General features: G+C 34.6%; 1 protein-coding gene across 2 annotated transcripts in view; it reads left to right on the top strand.

The window, feature by feature from the left end:
• The window catches only part of PIK3C2G (phosphatidylinositol-4-phosphate 3-kinase catalytic subunit type 2 gamma), a 335,075-nt gene that overhangs the window by 79,303 nt on the left and 238,863 nt on the right, over positions 1-16,909 (top strand). For both annotated transcript variants that reach the window (XM_024733232.1, XM_024733233.1), the window contains 2 exons: positions 3,350-3,464; positions 11,503-11,633. In XM_024733232.1, coding sequence (XP_024589000.1) covers positions 3,350-3,464; positions 11,503-11,633 — 246 coding nt within the window. The remainder of the gene's footprint in view (positions 1-3,349; positions 3,465-11,502; positions 11,634-16,909) is intronic.

Consider the following 16,909-nt stretch of genomic DNA (forward strand, 5'->3'; position numbering starts at 1 on the left):
ACTAAGACAACATTGTAAAGCAATTATACTCCAATAAAAAAAAAAAACTACTGATGAACCCCACCAACTTGGGTATTAATAGTTTCCATTTTCATCCTCTTTCCTGTTGAGACCATCAACACTCTTAGATGCATCCTTTTAACATCTTAATTCCACTAATCATCTTCATTATCCTCGTGTTTTCTATTCACAGAAGTCTATGGAAATTTAGTCCCCATCATGCTTACAATATCGAAAAAGATGTTTAGATATAGTCCCTTAGCTAATATAAATTAGCTAATATCTAACACACAGAGAACCCAAAGAATGGTGCCAAACATCCTTTTCCCCAAATTTCCTTAAAGTATGTATTATATCAACCTCAGTTGGACAGCTAGAAGTTCATTCTCTCTATGCCCTATTGCTTGATACATCATTTCATACACATACTTGAATCAAGAGTTCTGACTTCACTCTTCCCTGTATGCCTCAGGGTTAAGGCCAGGGTGACTGTTGATCCAGACTCCATCAAAGGAGAGAAATGAGTCCCTTCATTTTTGTAGGAATCAGCTTAGGTCATTCAGATTTTCAGAGTGAAATATGGCCAAGACGTATAAATATAGTAAGACCATAAATATAACTCATTACACAACTTAAATGTGAAGAAAAATGCACTTAATATATCACACTTTTCATCAGGAGCTCCTAACCTGTAACTAATGAGAAGAAAACAACTTTCCATCAATTACAAAAAATTAGTCAATTCAATAATTTAAATAGTCCTTTTAGAATTATGCAGTCTCCCTTCTTCGGATAAAATGCTCAGGCACTCAGATAGCTTCCCGACACCTTCTCTTTCTAAGAGGATATCTGGATACAAAGGATCAGAAAAGAAACAGATTATTTCAACTAGTTACTTAGATATCCAAATCAAAGGCATTTTTAAGCTGGTGGTTATTTGTTATATCTTATGTAGCTTGTGATTGGTGCTCTCCCAGCTTCACCAGGGCTTACTGACACTCCCTGGGTGACTTGGGCTCTGGCAGGCACCATAGACCCATATGGGACATCCAGCTGACCTCAACTCAGATGGTTCAATCAGATGCCCTTATTACAGAGGCCCTTTGTCCCCACCATGTGACCCCCTTTATGAAAACACCCTCACACAGATATCTTTAGCTGTGCCTAGGCTCCATCTCTTCTGTACAGAAACCAAAGAAGACCCAATAAAGCTAAACACAGGAGTTCCTTTTGCCTGTATGTCACATGGCCCTAAGTTTAAGGTCACTCCACAAGTTGGTACAAGAGCAGTTCAATAGGTGACTTTCTTCCAGGATCTGAAGCTTGAGGTACAGAATGGAGTACCCTCTGCCCTCATCATTAGGCTATGCTCGCTTATCTAACACTCCTCCCCATGGGTCTTCCTATAGGCAGAAGAGGGGGAAATTGGGATACCTCTATCTACCATACTCACTCTGTCCCTCTTTCTCTATCTTCTGCTTCCCACAATCTCAAATTGCCAGAAAGTTGTGGCTTTTTCTTTTGTCACATTCCCCTTACAATACGCCACATCCTCCCTCCTCACTCCTGTTGATTCTACTGTGGATAGGAAAATTTTCTGTAAATACTGTGGAGGACATTAACATCTGAGCCCTCCAAACTTAGTGTTAGACCTTCTTTTCGCATTCTGGCTGAAACTAGGCCAAAACTTTTCCCAAGAGGATGGATGCTTCAGACCATTTAGGGCAAGGTTATATACTCTGAAAAGTAAAAGAGAAAATCACAGTCATAATTTTCTAATCTTTACCTTATTGAGTTAACTTTTAGCTTGCTAATACTGTTCCCTGCTATTGTTATACCAAAAAACAAAACAAAACAAAAATAACTTTCTCCAGATGAGGAGGGAATAGAACAAAGGGAAAAAAAATGACTCAAAATTCATTCTGCTGAAAGAATATTCTTGGGTTGTATAAAGATATCTGCCCAGTAATGTTTAAAATTATAAATGTTTAAAATATATCCCTTGGGTAGGTACTTTTTAACAATATCTTTAGATATGAAAAATAAAGAAGCCAAGCCTCAGGAAGCCTCAGGATTTAACAACTTTATTTGTTGGATTTTTTTCCTTCATATTTTGCATATTTGTCCATTAAATGGCAAGGTAGAATTCTATTATTTTCAAAGAGGCTTACTTTACTTTAAAGTTCTTTATAAACTTAATTTTATTGACTTTAAGTTCTACAGTTTTAATTTTGTTTGTTTATCAAAGACTGTTCTTACTGATCTTGGAACATTTTACCAATAATCTTATTCATATATACAAGCCAGGTGTAGCTTGTTTTTTAATTCCTATAAGCCTCTGTGGATCTGGATGTTACTGAAGCTGTTAAAAGTATCCATGAATTCTTCCTGTCTAAAGTCTTTCCCGTATTCACTCTCATTTACTATGGTAATTTACAGCATAGTTTTAAATATTCAAAATATGAATAATCTTTCTATTTATGCTTAAAGAATCATTTCCTCTATGAAGTCCCACAACTATTTTGATTCTATAAGTTTAGAGCTCATATCTTTAAAGATGCCCAAGGAATTTAGTCACCCTGGAGCAAAAAAATGTGCTTAAGAAAAAAAAAATGTCATGAAGAACCTAGGGGTAAGACAGGAATAAAGACACAGACCTACTAGAGAATGGACTTGAGGATATGGGGAGGGGGAAGGGTAAGCTGTGATAAAGCAAGAGAGAGGCATGGACATATATACACTACCAAACATAAGGTAGATAGCTAGTGGGAAGCAGCCGCATAGCACAGGGATATCAGCTCAGTGCTTTGTGACCGCCTGGAGGGGTGTGATAGGGAGGGTGGGAGGGAGGGAGACACAAGAGGGAAGAGATATGGGAACATATGTATATGTATAACTGATTCACTTTGTTATAAAGCAGAAACTAACACACCATTGTAAAGCAATTATACTCCAATAAAGATGTAAAAAAAAAAAAAAGAGTTAACATCTTTATTGATTTAAGGGAGTCATAACTCTAAGAATATAAATTTGAGATTCTTAGTCCCATCTTGTAATCAACATTGTTGGAAATTAAGAGTAAATGCTACCTGTTAGAAACCATTGTGGAAACAATTTTCTTAGGTGAAAAATAAATGTAGGTGTCTATGGACATAGCCATGCCTACAGTATATTAGAAATGAACCACTAATCAGTACCTAGGCTTGAGGAATATTGTATTTATCTTCTAGCTACTGAATGAAGCTACTGAAATGACTGATTATGTTTATACTCCAAAAGAAATTTATAGATAATAATAGCTTCCCTTTTGAAGTGACTTCTGCCTGTCCGTATGTGTTGTCTTTTGCAGCAAATCAATTCTCAGGTCTATGTTATTCAGCACAACATTACAGAGTGAGCCTCCCAAAGAACTGATAGCTCCAGGAGTGTGGGATATAAGTCAGCCATCCCCAGTGACCCTGCAGGTAAGTGTCAGGCTATGAGATTAAAGTACACACAGCGCTTTAATAAGTAGCTTGTTGTCAATTACAGAAACAATTTTCTTCCAGGATCACACATTTTAATAGTCTTCTCTTTCTCCAGCCTTCTGGGATTTGTAAAATCTCTATTGCTTTTATTTTGCATTCAGTATTCTCAAAGCACTTTTCTCTCAGCTTACATAATAGCAATTTCAAGCCATTCTGTATCAAACACAATCATGAAGGAGAGGGATGGAGTGTTGCCATGAATCTACTCATTATACGTATTCATTTTTCTTTCCTTTGTCTAAAAACAGTCATTAGTATATATTATTAACTTGGTACCTTATTCACACCTGCCTCTTCATTGTGTCATGTTTCCTTAAAATTTCTTTTGTTGTGTGTTTCCTAAATGACTAGCAATTACCTGGATAGTGGGGGAGAAACTGCAAACAAAAATCCTTTCTTTTTCCTTAAAGGCTCTCTACTTTCTGCTATTTTTAATCATGAATGAAAGGTGGTTAATGATTCCAGGCTTTGGTCCTTTCTACTCAGAGAATTTTTTTCTCACTTTCCTCATTTTTCCATGATTATAAGTGATAAGATGCATCAGATACCTGAAACATGGACGCTCCCATACATGGCAATGCAGGGCATATGGACTTTCCATCTCCATCGGGAAAACTGGGCAGCATTCTGTAGAATAGGATTTTTCAACCTCGGTACTATTGACATTTTAGACAGGATAAGTTTGTTGTGGGGACTGTCCTGTGCATTGTAGGATACTTGGCAGCGTCCTTGACTTTTACCCACTAGGTGCCAGTAGCACTTCCCCAGTTCTGATAATCAGAAATGCCTCGAAATATTGTTAGATGATCTCTAGGGGTAAATTTGCCTTCAGTGAGGATCACTACACTAGAGGAAACTAGTGCAGTCCGGAGGTGCGTAAAATTGCCAGGTTTGGGTTGAGGGGTGTGAGGGACAAAGTTTAGCAAAATGGACAGCAAGATGTTAAAAACGGTAAAGAAAAATAACACTAATAAAAATGTGGCTTTCACTCTGAAGGATGGAGGATGTCCCCCCTGCCACCAGACAGTAGCCAAAGATCCACTTCGAATCCATGGACATTATGATAAAAAGGAGTGGTTGTTCAGGGTGGATCTCGGCACAACATCCTAACACTCAGCATTGATGGCTTACTGATTAGCAGATGTTTCCTCGTAACAGGATAGCTACTTTCTTTGAGAGGATGAGTGCATTTCTTATCAGACTATTTCTTGCCAGATCCAAACCACCTGAGCTTAACCAAAATCTTCCAAGTCTGACCATTGCCAGAGCTTTGTGGATATGAATTTATGAGTATCTGGGCCTTTAGCAGCAGCGGTGGGGTGGAGGATGTAAGGGAGACTATCAGATGAGACTTGCCTTGATTCTTCTCAGATGAAGGGAACAGCTGCTTTAGGAACACAGATCTTGGAAGTGGAATCTGAAGCGAAGTTTCGAGCATTCGACAGCAGCATAGATTTCAAAGCAGAGACCTGGAGCCATGACAGAATTTATCTGACAAAAAAAGGAGAGAGGGCATGGAAATAATTCAGCAGTATGCAAAAACGTTAAATTATCTGCTTTTACAAAATAATTTCAAATGGTATAGACATAGAGGGAAATGTCTCAGATGTTTTTACTTGATGATGAAATATACAAAATAAAATAGGAGTTACTAAGGTATTAAAGTTAAAAGCCTTAATAACCAGCACCACTCTAATTACACACACCTAAATTTAGAGCAGAATTTTCAACCTAAAGATTATGAGATGGTAAGGAAATTAGAAGCAAGTTCTGCCACCAGTGTTGTTAAGGAGTCAGGGTGGGTCTCAACGGAAAGAGGTCAGGCTGAGAGTTAGGAAATCTGGAGTCTAGTCTTAGCTCTTTAATAGTAAACTTTATGACTGTGAACAAGTCATTTAACCTTCTATTTTCACCTGCGTGCAATGAAAGAATTGTACAGTACTATGCCTGTCCAACTTCTTTTAGGTCTGTACTTTGCTGACTATCTATATTAGATGGACAATTACTGCCACACTGTTGCCACCACAGTATGATAAGGGATATATGTTACAGAACTTGATTCCTTCAAGTCAGTCTTGTTTTTTTCATGCTGTGCTGCTGACTGGAAGCAGTGGATAGAGTGAAGTAGATCTGAGTTCAGACATGGAGACAAATTGTTATATGATTCCATCAGCCTGTATCTCCCTCAACTTCCTCCCTCTCTCTGTATACAATCTAGTAGAGTGACTCATAATTTAAGCCCTAAGAGAAGAGCTGTTTTAGTTAATGTTGCTCTTGTTTTGTTTTATGTTTCTCTACTTACTCATCTTCTCATTCATATCTAAATTCACTATATTTTGGTTTATTTGTCCTCACCACACTGAACTATTGTCAGGCAACCCGCTAATTTCTAGTTGCCAAATCCAGTGCTTGTTCTCGTTCCTCTTCATACTAGCGCTCTCTGCAATTTTTGGCACTGTCTCTTCCCCATTACAGAACACTCTTCCCCTCTGTTGCTGGCCTAGGTTTCTCTTCACACTCTCTCTGGTTATTCCTTCTCTGTCTTCTTTCCAGACTCCTCTTCTTCTGCTAGTCCCCACTGTTGCCAGTTCTCAGGGATTCCATCTGCTGCCCATTGCTATTCTCAGTAGATATATTCTCCCTGAGATAATTTCATTAAAGTTTTATTGAGATATACTTCACATACCATACAATCCTCCCATTTAAAGTGTGCAATTCAGTGTTTTCTAGTATTTTCACAGATGTGTGCAACTAATGTCACCAATGTCAACTTTAGAGCATTTTCATTTTTATAAAGAAATCTCATAACTTTTAGCTATCACTTCCTAGTCCCAACTCTAAACAACTACTAATGTACTTTCTGTCTCTGTAGATTCACCTATTCTGCCCATTTCATATAAATGGAATCACACAATGTGTGTTCTTTTGTGGCTAGATGATTTTACTTAGCATAATGTTTCAAAATTCATCCACTTTGAAGCATATATCAGTACTTATTTCTTTTTTATTGTTGAATAATATTACATTATATAGCTATACCACACTTTTTCCACTTATTAGTTGATATGCATTTAGATTGTTTCCACCTTTTGGCTATTAAGAATAGTGCTGCTATGAACATTCATATACAAATTTGTGTGTGAACATATGTTTTCATTTATCTTGGGTGTATACCCAGCAGTGGAATTACTGGGTCTCATTCATTCCTAAGGTTTTATTTACAGTATCTTGCAGGTTCGCTTCTAAGTCTGTATCTTTAGTTCAGACGCCTTTATACCACAAGCTTCAGACAAATATAAGCACGTGCCTGCCTAGCTTCTCACCTGGATATTCTGTAGACAGCTTCAAAGATAACACATCCCAAACTGAGCTCACCATCCTCTCAGAATGCTTTCACTCCCTGAATTATTTTTGTCTGTTCATGCCCCCAGATACACTGAGCTGTTTCACTTGTCTCCTCCTTCTTTCTCGCTACTCATATTCAGTCCACAATATATTTTGCCAACTTATCTCCATGTGTTCCTCATGTCTATCCTCACAATTCCCCACCTCATCTGCCCTAGTTCAACAGTTCCCTCCTAGGTTACAATGGTTTAGATGTTTTTTTTCTTGGCTTTAGTTTTGTTATTCTCTAATCCAAAATCCACAAGTGTGATCCTTCTAAAATGTAAATCTGAACCTGCCACTCTCCCATTTATACTCTTCAGCGCTACCTAGAGAATTAAGGATGAGCAATACAACGTAGCCCCCTCCACTGTTTCCCTTGCCACTCCTTGACTGACAGTGTTGCTCCAGCAACACTGAAAGAGTTATAGTTTCTGACATGCATTGTCCTGCTTTTACCTTATGTGCATTTATGAATACTATTCCCTGCCTGCAATGTATCTACCGTCTTCCCTTCACCATCTACTGCCCATTCTCCAGGATAGTTCATATCTTGGGTCACAAATCAAGCCTTGGTAAATTTAAGAAAATTGAAATCGTATCAAGTATCTTTTCTGACCACAACGCTATGAGACTAGGTATCAATTACTGGAAAAAACCTGTAAAACATACAAACACATGGAGGCTAAACAATACACTACTAAATAATCAAGACATCACTGAATAAATCAAAGAGGAAATCAAAAAATACCTAGAAAAAAAATGACAATGAAAACACGATGACCCAAAATCTATAGGATGCAGCAAAAGCAGTTCTAAGGCGGAAGTTTATAACAATACAATCCTACCGCAAGAAACAAGAAACATCTCAGATAAACAACCTAACCTTACACCTAAATCAATCAGAGAAGAACAAAAAAAAAAAAAAAAAACAAAGTTAGCAGAAGGAAAGAAATCATAAAGATCAGATCAGAAATAAATGAAAAAGAAATGAAGGAAACAATAGCAAAGATCAATAAAACTAAAAGCTGGTTCTTTAAGAAGATAAAATTGATAAACCATTAGCCAGACTCATCAAGGAAAAAAGGGAGAAGACTCAAATCAACAGAATTAGAAATGAAAAAGAGATGTAACAACTGACACTGCAGAAATACAAAGGATCACGAGAGATTACTGCAAGCAACTATATGCCAATAAAATGGAAAACCTGGAAGAAATGGACAACTTCTTCAAGATACACAATCTTCCGAGACTGAACCAGGAAGAAATAGAAAATACGAACAGACCAATCACAAGTACTGAGATTGAGACTGTGATTAATAATCTTCCAACAAACAAAAGCCCAGGACCAGATGGCTTCACAGGCGAATTCTATCAAACATTAGGGAAGAGCAACACCTATCCTTCTCAAACTCTTGCAAGATATAGCAGAGGGGGGAACACTCCCAAACTCATTCTATGCGGCCACCATTACCCTGATACCAAAACAAGACAAAGATGTCACAAAGAAAACAACAGGCCGGTAGCACTGAAGAACATAGATGCAAAAATTCTCAACAAAATACTAGCAAACAGAATCCAACAGCACATTAAAAGGATCATATACCATGATGAAGTGAGGTTCATCCCAGGAATGCAAGGATTCTTCAGTATATGCAAATCAATCAATGTGATAAACCATATTGACAAATTGAAGGAGAAAAACCATATGATCATCTCAGTAGATGCAGAAAATGCTTTTGACACAATTCAGTTCGCATTTATGACAAAAACCTTCCAGAAAATCGGCATAGAGGGAACTTAACTTCAACATAATAAAGGCCATATATAACAAACCCACAGCCAACATCATTCTCATTGGTGAGAAACTGAAACTATTTCCTCTAAGATCAGGAACAAGACAGGGTTGTCCACTCTCACCACTATTATTCAACATAGTTTTGGAAGTTTTAGCCACAGCAATCAGAGAAGAAAAAGAAATAAAAGGAATCCAAATCAGAAAAAAGAAGTAAAACTCTCACTGTTTGCAGATGACATGATACTATACATACAGAATCCTAAAGATGCTACCAGAAAGCTACTAGAGCTAATCACTGAATTTGGTGAAGTAGCAGGATACAAAATTAATGCACAGAAATCTCTCGCATTCCTATACACTAATGATGAAAAATGTGAAAGAGAAATTAAGGAAACGCTCCCATTTACCATTGCAACAAAAAGAATAAAATACCCAAGTATAAATCTACCTAAGGAGACCAAAGACCTGTATGCAGAAAACTATAAGACACTGATGAAAGAAATTAAAGATGATACAAGCAGATGGAGATATATACCATGTTCTTGGGTTGGAAGAATCAACATTGTGAAAATTACTATACTACCCAAAGCAATCTACAGATTCAGTGCAATCCCTATCGAACTACCAATGACATTTTTCACATAACTAGAACAAAAAATTTCACAGTCTGTATGGAAACACAAAAGACCCCGAATAGCCAAAGCAATCTTGAGAAAGAAAAACGGAGCTGGAGGAATCAGGCTCCCTGACTTCAGACTATACAAAAAGCTACAGTAATCAAGACAGTATGGTACTGGCACAAAAACAGAAATATAGGTCAATGGAACAGGATAGAAAGCCCAGAGATAAACCCTCACACATATGGCCACCTTATTTTTGATAGAGGAGGCAAGAATATACAATGGAGAAAAGACAGCCTCTTCAATAAGTGGTGCTGGGAAAACTGGACAGCTAGATGTAAAAGAATGAAATTAGAACACTCCCTAACACCATACACAAAAATAAACTCAAAATGGATTAAAGGCCTTAATGTAAGGGCAGACATTATAAAATCCTTAGAGGAAAACACAGGCAGAACACTCTATGACAAATCACAGCAAGATCCTTTTTGACCCACCTCTTACAGAAATGGAAATAAAAACAAAAATAAACAAAGGGACCTAATGAAACCTAAAAGCCTTTGCACAGCAAAGGAAACCATAAACAAGACCAAAAGACAACCCAGTTATATTCCAATAAAGATGTTTAAAAAAAAAAGAGTTCTTGGGCAAATACATTAACACATACTTTGGGTGATTTTCTCTTTTGTGAAAAATTAGAACAAGAAACAATTGGGGAAAATCCTAATTTTTTCTATAAGTGGCTCAAGAATCAGTAACTGTTTGCCTTCATAATATATGAAGATATGCAGTTTGTATAGGGCCTCATTCATGTATCAGAAATGAAAAAAAAATTTCATAATTGAAGTATATCAAAGAATTTATTATGGATTGTTCACAGGGAGCTTCTGTATTCTCATCTACTACTGTATTCTCATCTACTACCTTTAGTTTCTCATCTACCCTGCCTTTACTTAGGACCAGCATAAAATTGAATTAGCTCATTAAATGCTATTTCTAGTATTTTTGTTTTATGTGTTTAAAATATTTGGATACATAAATAGTAAAGTGTAACATGCTAATACTGCAGGCACTTCTCTCCAAGGCATCAAGATTACTCTTTCTGTCAAGAGGCAAAATTTACTATAATATTGCTTTGGTTTAGCATTTCTGTTACTCAGTTCTTTTTTCATGTTGGAATAATAACTGATAATTATAATAAATTTATACCAAAAACAAATTTTGCAACAAATTGCAAAGGTTACAGAATAAAATTGCTGACTTTTTCAAATAAGAGCCCAAATAGATTAAGCTGCATCTCACATTCTACCTTATAATACTCTTCCATTTTCTCTGAGATCACAACCTAAGGTAGTTCAGCAGAGAAAAATAAATTCTTTAGATTTTCTAATATGAAAATGAAAAATAATATATGATACTCTTAAGCAAATATTTTGGGCAGTAAAATATTTAGCTCATTTACATACTTGGAAGCTGTATTTTTTGTTAACTATCATTTTATTTACTAGAATCAGATTATCACTTAAACATGGTTTAGTGGAAAGCATGTTGAGCCAGGAAAAAAGAAGGCCTTCATTCTAGCTCTGTCTATAAAGCTGAACTATAGAGCCACAGCAAAAATATTCTATTTGGTTTTATACTCGTGAAACAGATCTTTACCAGAGAAGATTTCACTATCATGTCCACAGAGTGGTTCACAGACTTACAGATTTCAGATAGTAAAGACCAACATAAAGTAACTCTTTTTATTTTATCAAGTGATTATATGAAAAAAGTATAATTACCATCTATAATTTTCATCATTTAATAATAGAAAGACATCTTAGTAATGAAAATTGGAAAGGATGTAATTTTAGCACTAAACAAAAATGTAACATTTAACTGTATGAAAAGTTCATATGTTATTATTTTTCTCATTTTTTCTATGATAATGTTACAGTCTACTAATATATATACCATTTATATAAATAATTGAGGATTTGCCAAATATCATGTATATTTAAACACCAAGTCCAAAGTGTAATGATTCTTTTAAAATTATTTTTAAATAATAAAAAAGCACAGAAAATATAGGGTATTTATTTTACTTTAATTTCTATAAGATAGAAATCATTAAATTAATAATGCATTTTTCAGGCGTTTGATACATGGCAAACCATTTTATTTATTTCAGATTGATTTTCCAGCTACTGAGTGGGAATATATGAAACTTGATTCTGAAGAGAATAGAAGTGATCTTGAAGAACCACCAAAAGAATGTTTAAAACATATTGCCAGACTTTCACAGAAACAGTCTCCCTTACTGTAAGTGACCCAGTTCTTGGGAGGGAATTTTGCCTGCTGTTCATGATACCAGCAGTCATACTAGAAGCACTCATATCTTTCAAGAGTGAACCTTCCTTCCCACATAACTCCTTTCATTTCCTAAAATCATGCCTGTTGGATGATCAACTAATGTTTAGGAAATAAATTAGTAATTTTTCATGTTTTCTTAAAGATTTTTTTTCCCCTTGGGGCATTTAGTAACTTTGTTTGGTCAAAGGAAAAATAAAAGGATTGGAGATCATTCAGTTCAAAACAACAAAGCAGAGACTGATACAGATCAGCATTTAACAGTGATAAAACGTTGCTCAGTCCTTCAAGTAGGACAGGAAAATGTCCTACTAAACAGGAAAATGCAAAATTTAATTATAATGGCAGATTAAAAAAGAACAGAAATAAATCATGTTTTAATAGCACTAAATTAGTAACTAAGGAATACTTAAATTTTGCCAAACAGTAATTCTCTGGGGAAAAAAAAAAGACCAGGAAGAATTATAAGAGAATACTAATTCTCTCTTTGTAATTACTATTTGACTTTAATATTTGGTAATATCTAAGCCACAGCTTATGGTGGTCATTACTAACATGGAAAAAGCATAAAACTAAGAAAGCAACTCTTTATGTGTGTGTGTGTGTGTGTGTGTGTGTGTGTGTGTGTGTGTGTGTATATATATATATATATACACACACACATATATTTATGGTGATATACATATATAACATAATAAAGCATTTTATTCCAAGAATAAGAAATTATTTAAAGGTTTTGAATGGGATAGTCATGTGATCTGAATAATCTTTTTGAGTGATTCTTTTGACTACAAGTTGAAGAATGGATTGGAGAGGAAGTAAGTGGAAGCAAGCAGTACAGCAGAGTAGCTTATGTAATATTTTAGGCAGGAGGTCGTGGTCACTAGAACTAGGGAGATGGCAGTGGACACTGGTAGTAATGGCTAGATTTGGAGCATATTTGGAAGTTGAGAAGACATGACTTCATGATTATTAGTAAATAGGAGTTAAGTCAATTAAAAAACCAAAGAATCAAGTTAAGTCAATGGAGAATCTAAGGTTTTTGAATTGATGAACTGGGCAGATGTTAGAGTCATTTTCTGGAGGAGGAATAAGTTTGAGACCGTCCAGACTGAGGTGTTGAATGTGATCAAGCATTCCATTTTGGGTAATCTTGTTACTCCCCTGATCTCTAATTTCATCTTGTCTTACACTTTTCCTCATTCACTTCAAGCCAGTGACATCCGCTTGCTTCACATACTTCACATGTGCTGTATTCCCTCTCCCATCTCAAGGCCTTCTTATTTGGTGTTTCCTCTACATGAAATACTGCTTCCTAGTTCTTCACATGACTGAATCATCTCACCCTATAGGTCTTCACTTAATTGTGATCTTCTCAAAGAGCCCTTCTTTGATCACTCTACCTAATGGAGTTCTACTCTCTTTACAATCTATCTTATTACCTTTTATGTTATCACACTTAGCAGAATCTATTATCACCTTGTTTATTAATGTGTTTTTTTCTTATTAGCTTGTAAGAACTGAGAGAACAAGGAACTATCTATCTTGTTTATCACTACATTTTCAGTGTTCTACACTGTGCCTGATAAATAATATGTGCAAAATAAATGTTATCATGAATAAAGTTCCTTTGCATAGAATTTGGTATAAAAATTACCTTAAGGATTGAAAATGTTGAAAGACTCTTATACTAGACTATTGTCATCTTAACTAGGTGAAGCATCTTTTTATACTTCTTAATCAAAAATATAAAACCTTGCATTTAACAAGTGTGTCACATATCAGAGGCTAATATATTTGTAATGAGAGATTTTTAATATATAAAAAGATACTATACTTTGAAATTTTAAAATATTCAAACAAAAAATATCAAAACCAACAAATAATAAGCACAGTAACTGCCTTTAAATATTAAAGGTTTGTGTTTTTAAATTAACCCCAGTGATTTCTAACTGGTCTTAGACTTCAGTTTCTATTTAAGAGAATAACTTATACTATAAAATAAGTAACATTTTCCTCTGTTTCACCCACTCAAATACAATTATCAGTACTCAGTAGAGTACAATTTCATTCTGGACTGTGAAAACAGATGGAGACCAGCCTTCAATGTGATAAAACTTGTGTTAGAAACAGATTAAATTCATTTTCAAAATACCACATTTTATCATTTAGTTGGTGACTTAATTATTCCTTCTTTCAAATTGATCAAATGTAATCAGTCAGAAAGTTCAGACTCAATGAAATTCAATGAAAATGTACCTATAATATTTGTAAAACTAAGAAAAACACCTTCTTGATGACAGCTAAAAGAATATGTCAGATATAAAGAAAATCCTGGAACATAAGGTATAAAATAATTTGGTATGAAAGAAGTTATGCTTCCACTTCTAGCCATGAAGATTACCTATTACTAGACTAATCCTCCTGAATTAAAGAAATATGACACAAGAAAAATACATATGAAACAACTGCTCTCAGAAATTGAACAGATAGGCCTTAATGTGAACCCATGAATAAAGTGACTTTCAGCCCAGAGGCATTTTCTGTACCATAGATCTGGGAGATATAATTAAAGAAGAGCATGCAGGTCTTGCTGAGATTTTTTAAAAAAGGCAGAGATCGGAGTTTATTGATGCTGAGGAAGCTGGAATTTACAGAGCATAATAGTAGAGAAAAGGAAGATGTACAGGTTAGGAGCTACAGAAATATGTATTGGTGTCCCCTTATATATTTAGCTGAGTACTAAGCTACTCTTGAGCAGATAGAGATTTTGTAGGGATTGCAAAAGAACTGCTACAGGGAGATGTGAAATAAATGTAGATTCTAGAGGTTGCCCAATGCTGGGAGACATAGAAATTCTGACTAGTAATAATAGAGAAAGATCACCACACCCCAGCATTCAATAAAGAAATCAGAAAGATGCATATTAGGAGTAAGTGTGCTCTAGGCCAAGATTAAGGAGTATACTTGGCCTAGCCTAACAAATCGTAAAAACAAGCCTCAAAAGGATCAAGCTGCTCTGCTAGTAATTAAACAGACTACTAAAAAAATTGAAACATTCAACACTCAAAAGATAGCAAAATGCAGAATTTTAAAGGTTTAGTGTACAATCAATAATTGCTAGACATAGGAAGAGTCAGGAATATATAACCATAGCCCAAGATGGGGCAAAGCAGTTTACAGAAACAGATCCAAATATTTTATAACTATTATAAAGACTTTTATGGATTTAAATAAAAAGATATGTATGAGTGAACAAATGAAGTCTCAGTAGAAAAATGGAAATTTAGGAACTGAAAAACAATATCTAAATTTAAAAAAAAATCACTGGAAAAGCTTAATAGATTGCATAATGAAGAAAAAAAGAACAGTGATCTTGAAGAATGGGCCATAGAAATTATCCGTGTTGAAGTACAGAAAGAACAAAACCTGAAAATAGTGATAGAGCCTTGTGACCTGTGGGGCAATATCAAGTAATATAATATGTGTGTATTGGACACACAGGAGAGAAGAGAGGGATTGAAGTTAAAAAAAAAAAAAAAACTGAAAGAAATAATAGCCAAAATTTTACAAGTTTGATTTAAAAAAAAATCAACCCACAGATATAAGAAGCTTAGCAAATCCCAAGCATGTGTGCATGTGCATACACACACACCACCTTAGCACATTATAGTCAAATTTCTGAAAACTAAAGATAAAGATAATTTTTTTTCTAACACATTAGAGAAAATCAACAAATTGCATCCATGGGAACAACTATAATTCAGCAGATTACTCATTAACTGAGGATTTCTCATTAGAAGCAATGGAAGCCAAAAGACATTATAACATTATCTTGCATTTTGAAAGGGGAAAAGAAAATACATCAACTTAAGATTCTATAACCAGTAAAATTACATTTCAAAAGTTAAGGCAAAATTAAAACATATTCAACTAAGCACAGCTGAGTTAGTTATAAGCTCATCTGTACTATAAGAAATCTTAAAGAAAATATTTCATGCTAAAAGAAGTGATAAGTGATAAAAGAAGTGATAAATCTACAAGAATAAATGAAAAGCACCACAAAGGGAAAGTAGGTAGATAATAAAAATACACATTTTTTACACATTTATTAATTTATTAAAAAATAATTGTTTAAACAAAAATCACAATATACAGCTGGGTTTGCAATATATGAAAATAAAATTGTACAACTACAATAAGAATGAGAAATAGAAAAATAAAAGCATAGTGTTCTAAGATTCTTATACATAAGGTAGTGTAACATTAATTGTGGTTGGCTGTGATATGCTAAAAAAGAATATTATAATCTTGAAAGAAAGCACACCCCCCCAAATTTTAAGAGTACATTTAAAAGTCAAAAAGATGACAAAAATTAAATTTTAAAAAATCCAAAAGAAAGCAGGAGAAAAGGAGAAATAGTTTGGACAAAAAAATTAATAACAATATGCTTGATTTAAACCCAATCATGTCAATATTCTGTTAAATATAAATTAATAAAAACCCCAATTAAAAGGCAGAAATTGTTAGCCTACATTACAAAAGTAATATCCAACTTTATGCTGTTTACAGGCATATATTTTAAAATAAGAATTCAGCTTGATTATAGTTAAAAGAATGGAAAAAGATATACAAGGAAAATCATACCATCTTGAAATATTTGGAAAAAAAATTTGACAAAATTCAACACCCATTCATGATAAAAACTCACAAAACTAGGAGTAGAATGGAACTTCCTCAGACTTCAACTCCTGAATTGAATCTAGATCTATGGAAAAATCTAGAGTTAACCTCGTATTAAGTGGTGCAAGAATGAGTGCTTTCCCCCTGAATTGGGAACAAAGCAAAGATGTTTGTCTCAATATTCCTCTTCAGTGTTGTACTGGAAATCCTAGCCAGTGCACTATGGCAAGATAAATAAGTGTTAAATGTATAGAAGTTGGAAAGAAAGAAATAAAACTTACTCTATTTTCATATGAGTGATTATGTAAGATCATTGCATTTGAGGTTAATGTGCAAAATGCAATTGTATTCCAGTAAAAAATAGAAAATAAATTTTATTTTTCAAAATTCTATTTACAATATCAACATCTCTACATTAAAAAGTACAAAACTTTGCTAAGAGAAATTAAAGAAAATCTCAGTAAATGGAAGGATATATCATGTCATTGATTAAAATAACCCCTTTTGTTAAGATGACTGTTCTAGTCCTCCCCAAATTAGTGATA

This window comes from Neophocaena asiaeorientalis, unplaced genomic scaffold, assembly GCF_003031525.2.
Source record: "Neophocaena asiaeorientalis asiaeorientalis breed wild unplaced genomic scaffold, Neophocaena_asiaeorientalis_V1.1 scaffold150, whole genome shotgun sequence".
In the NCBI taxonomy this organism is placed as follows: domain Eukaryota; kingdom Metazoa; phylum Chordata; class Mammalia; order Artiodactyla; family Phocoenidae; genus Neophocaena; species Neophocaena asiaeorientalis.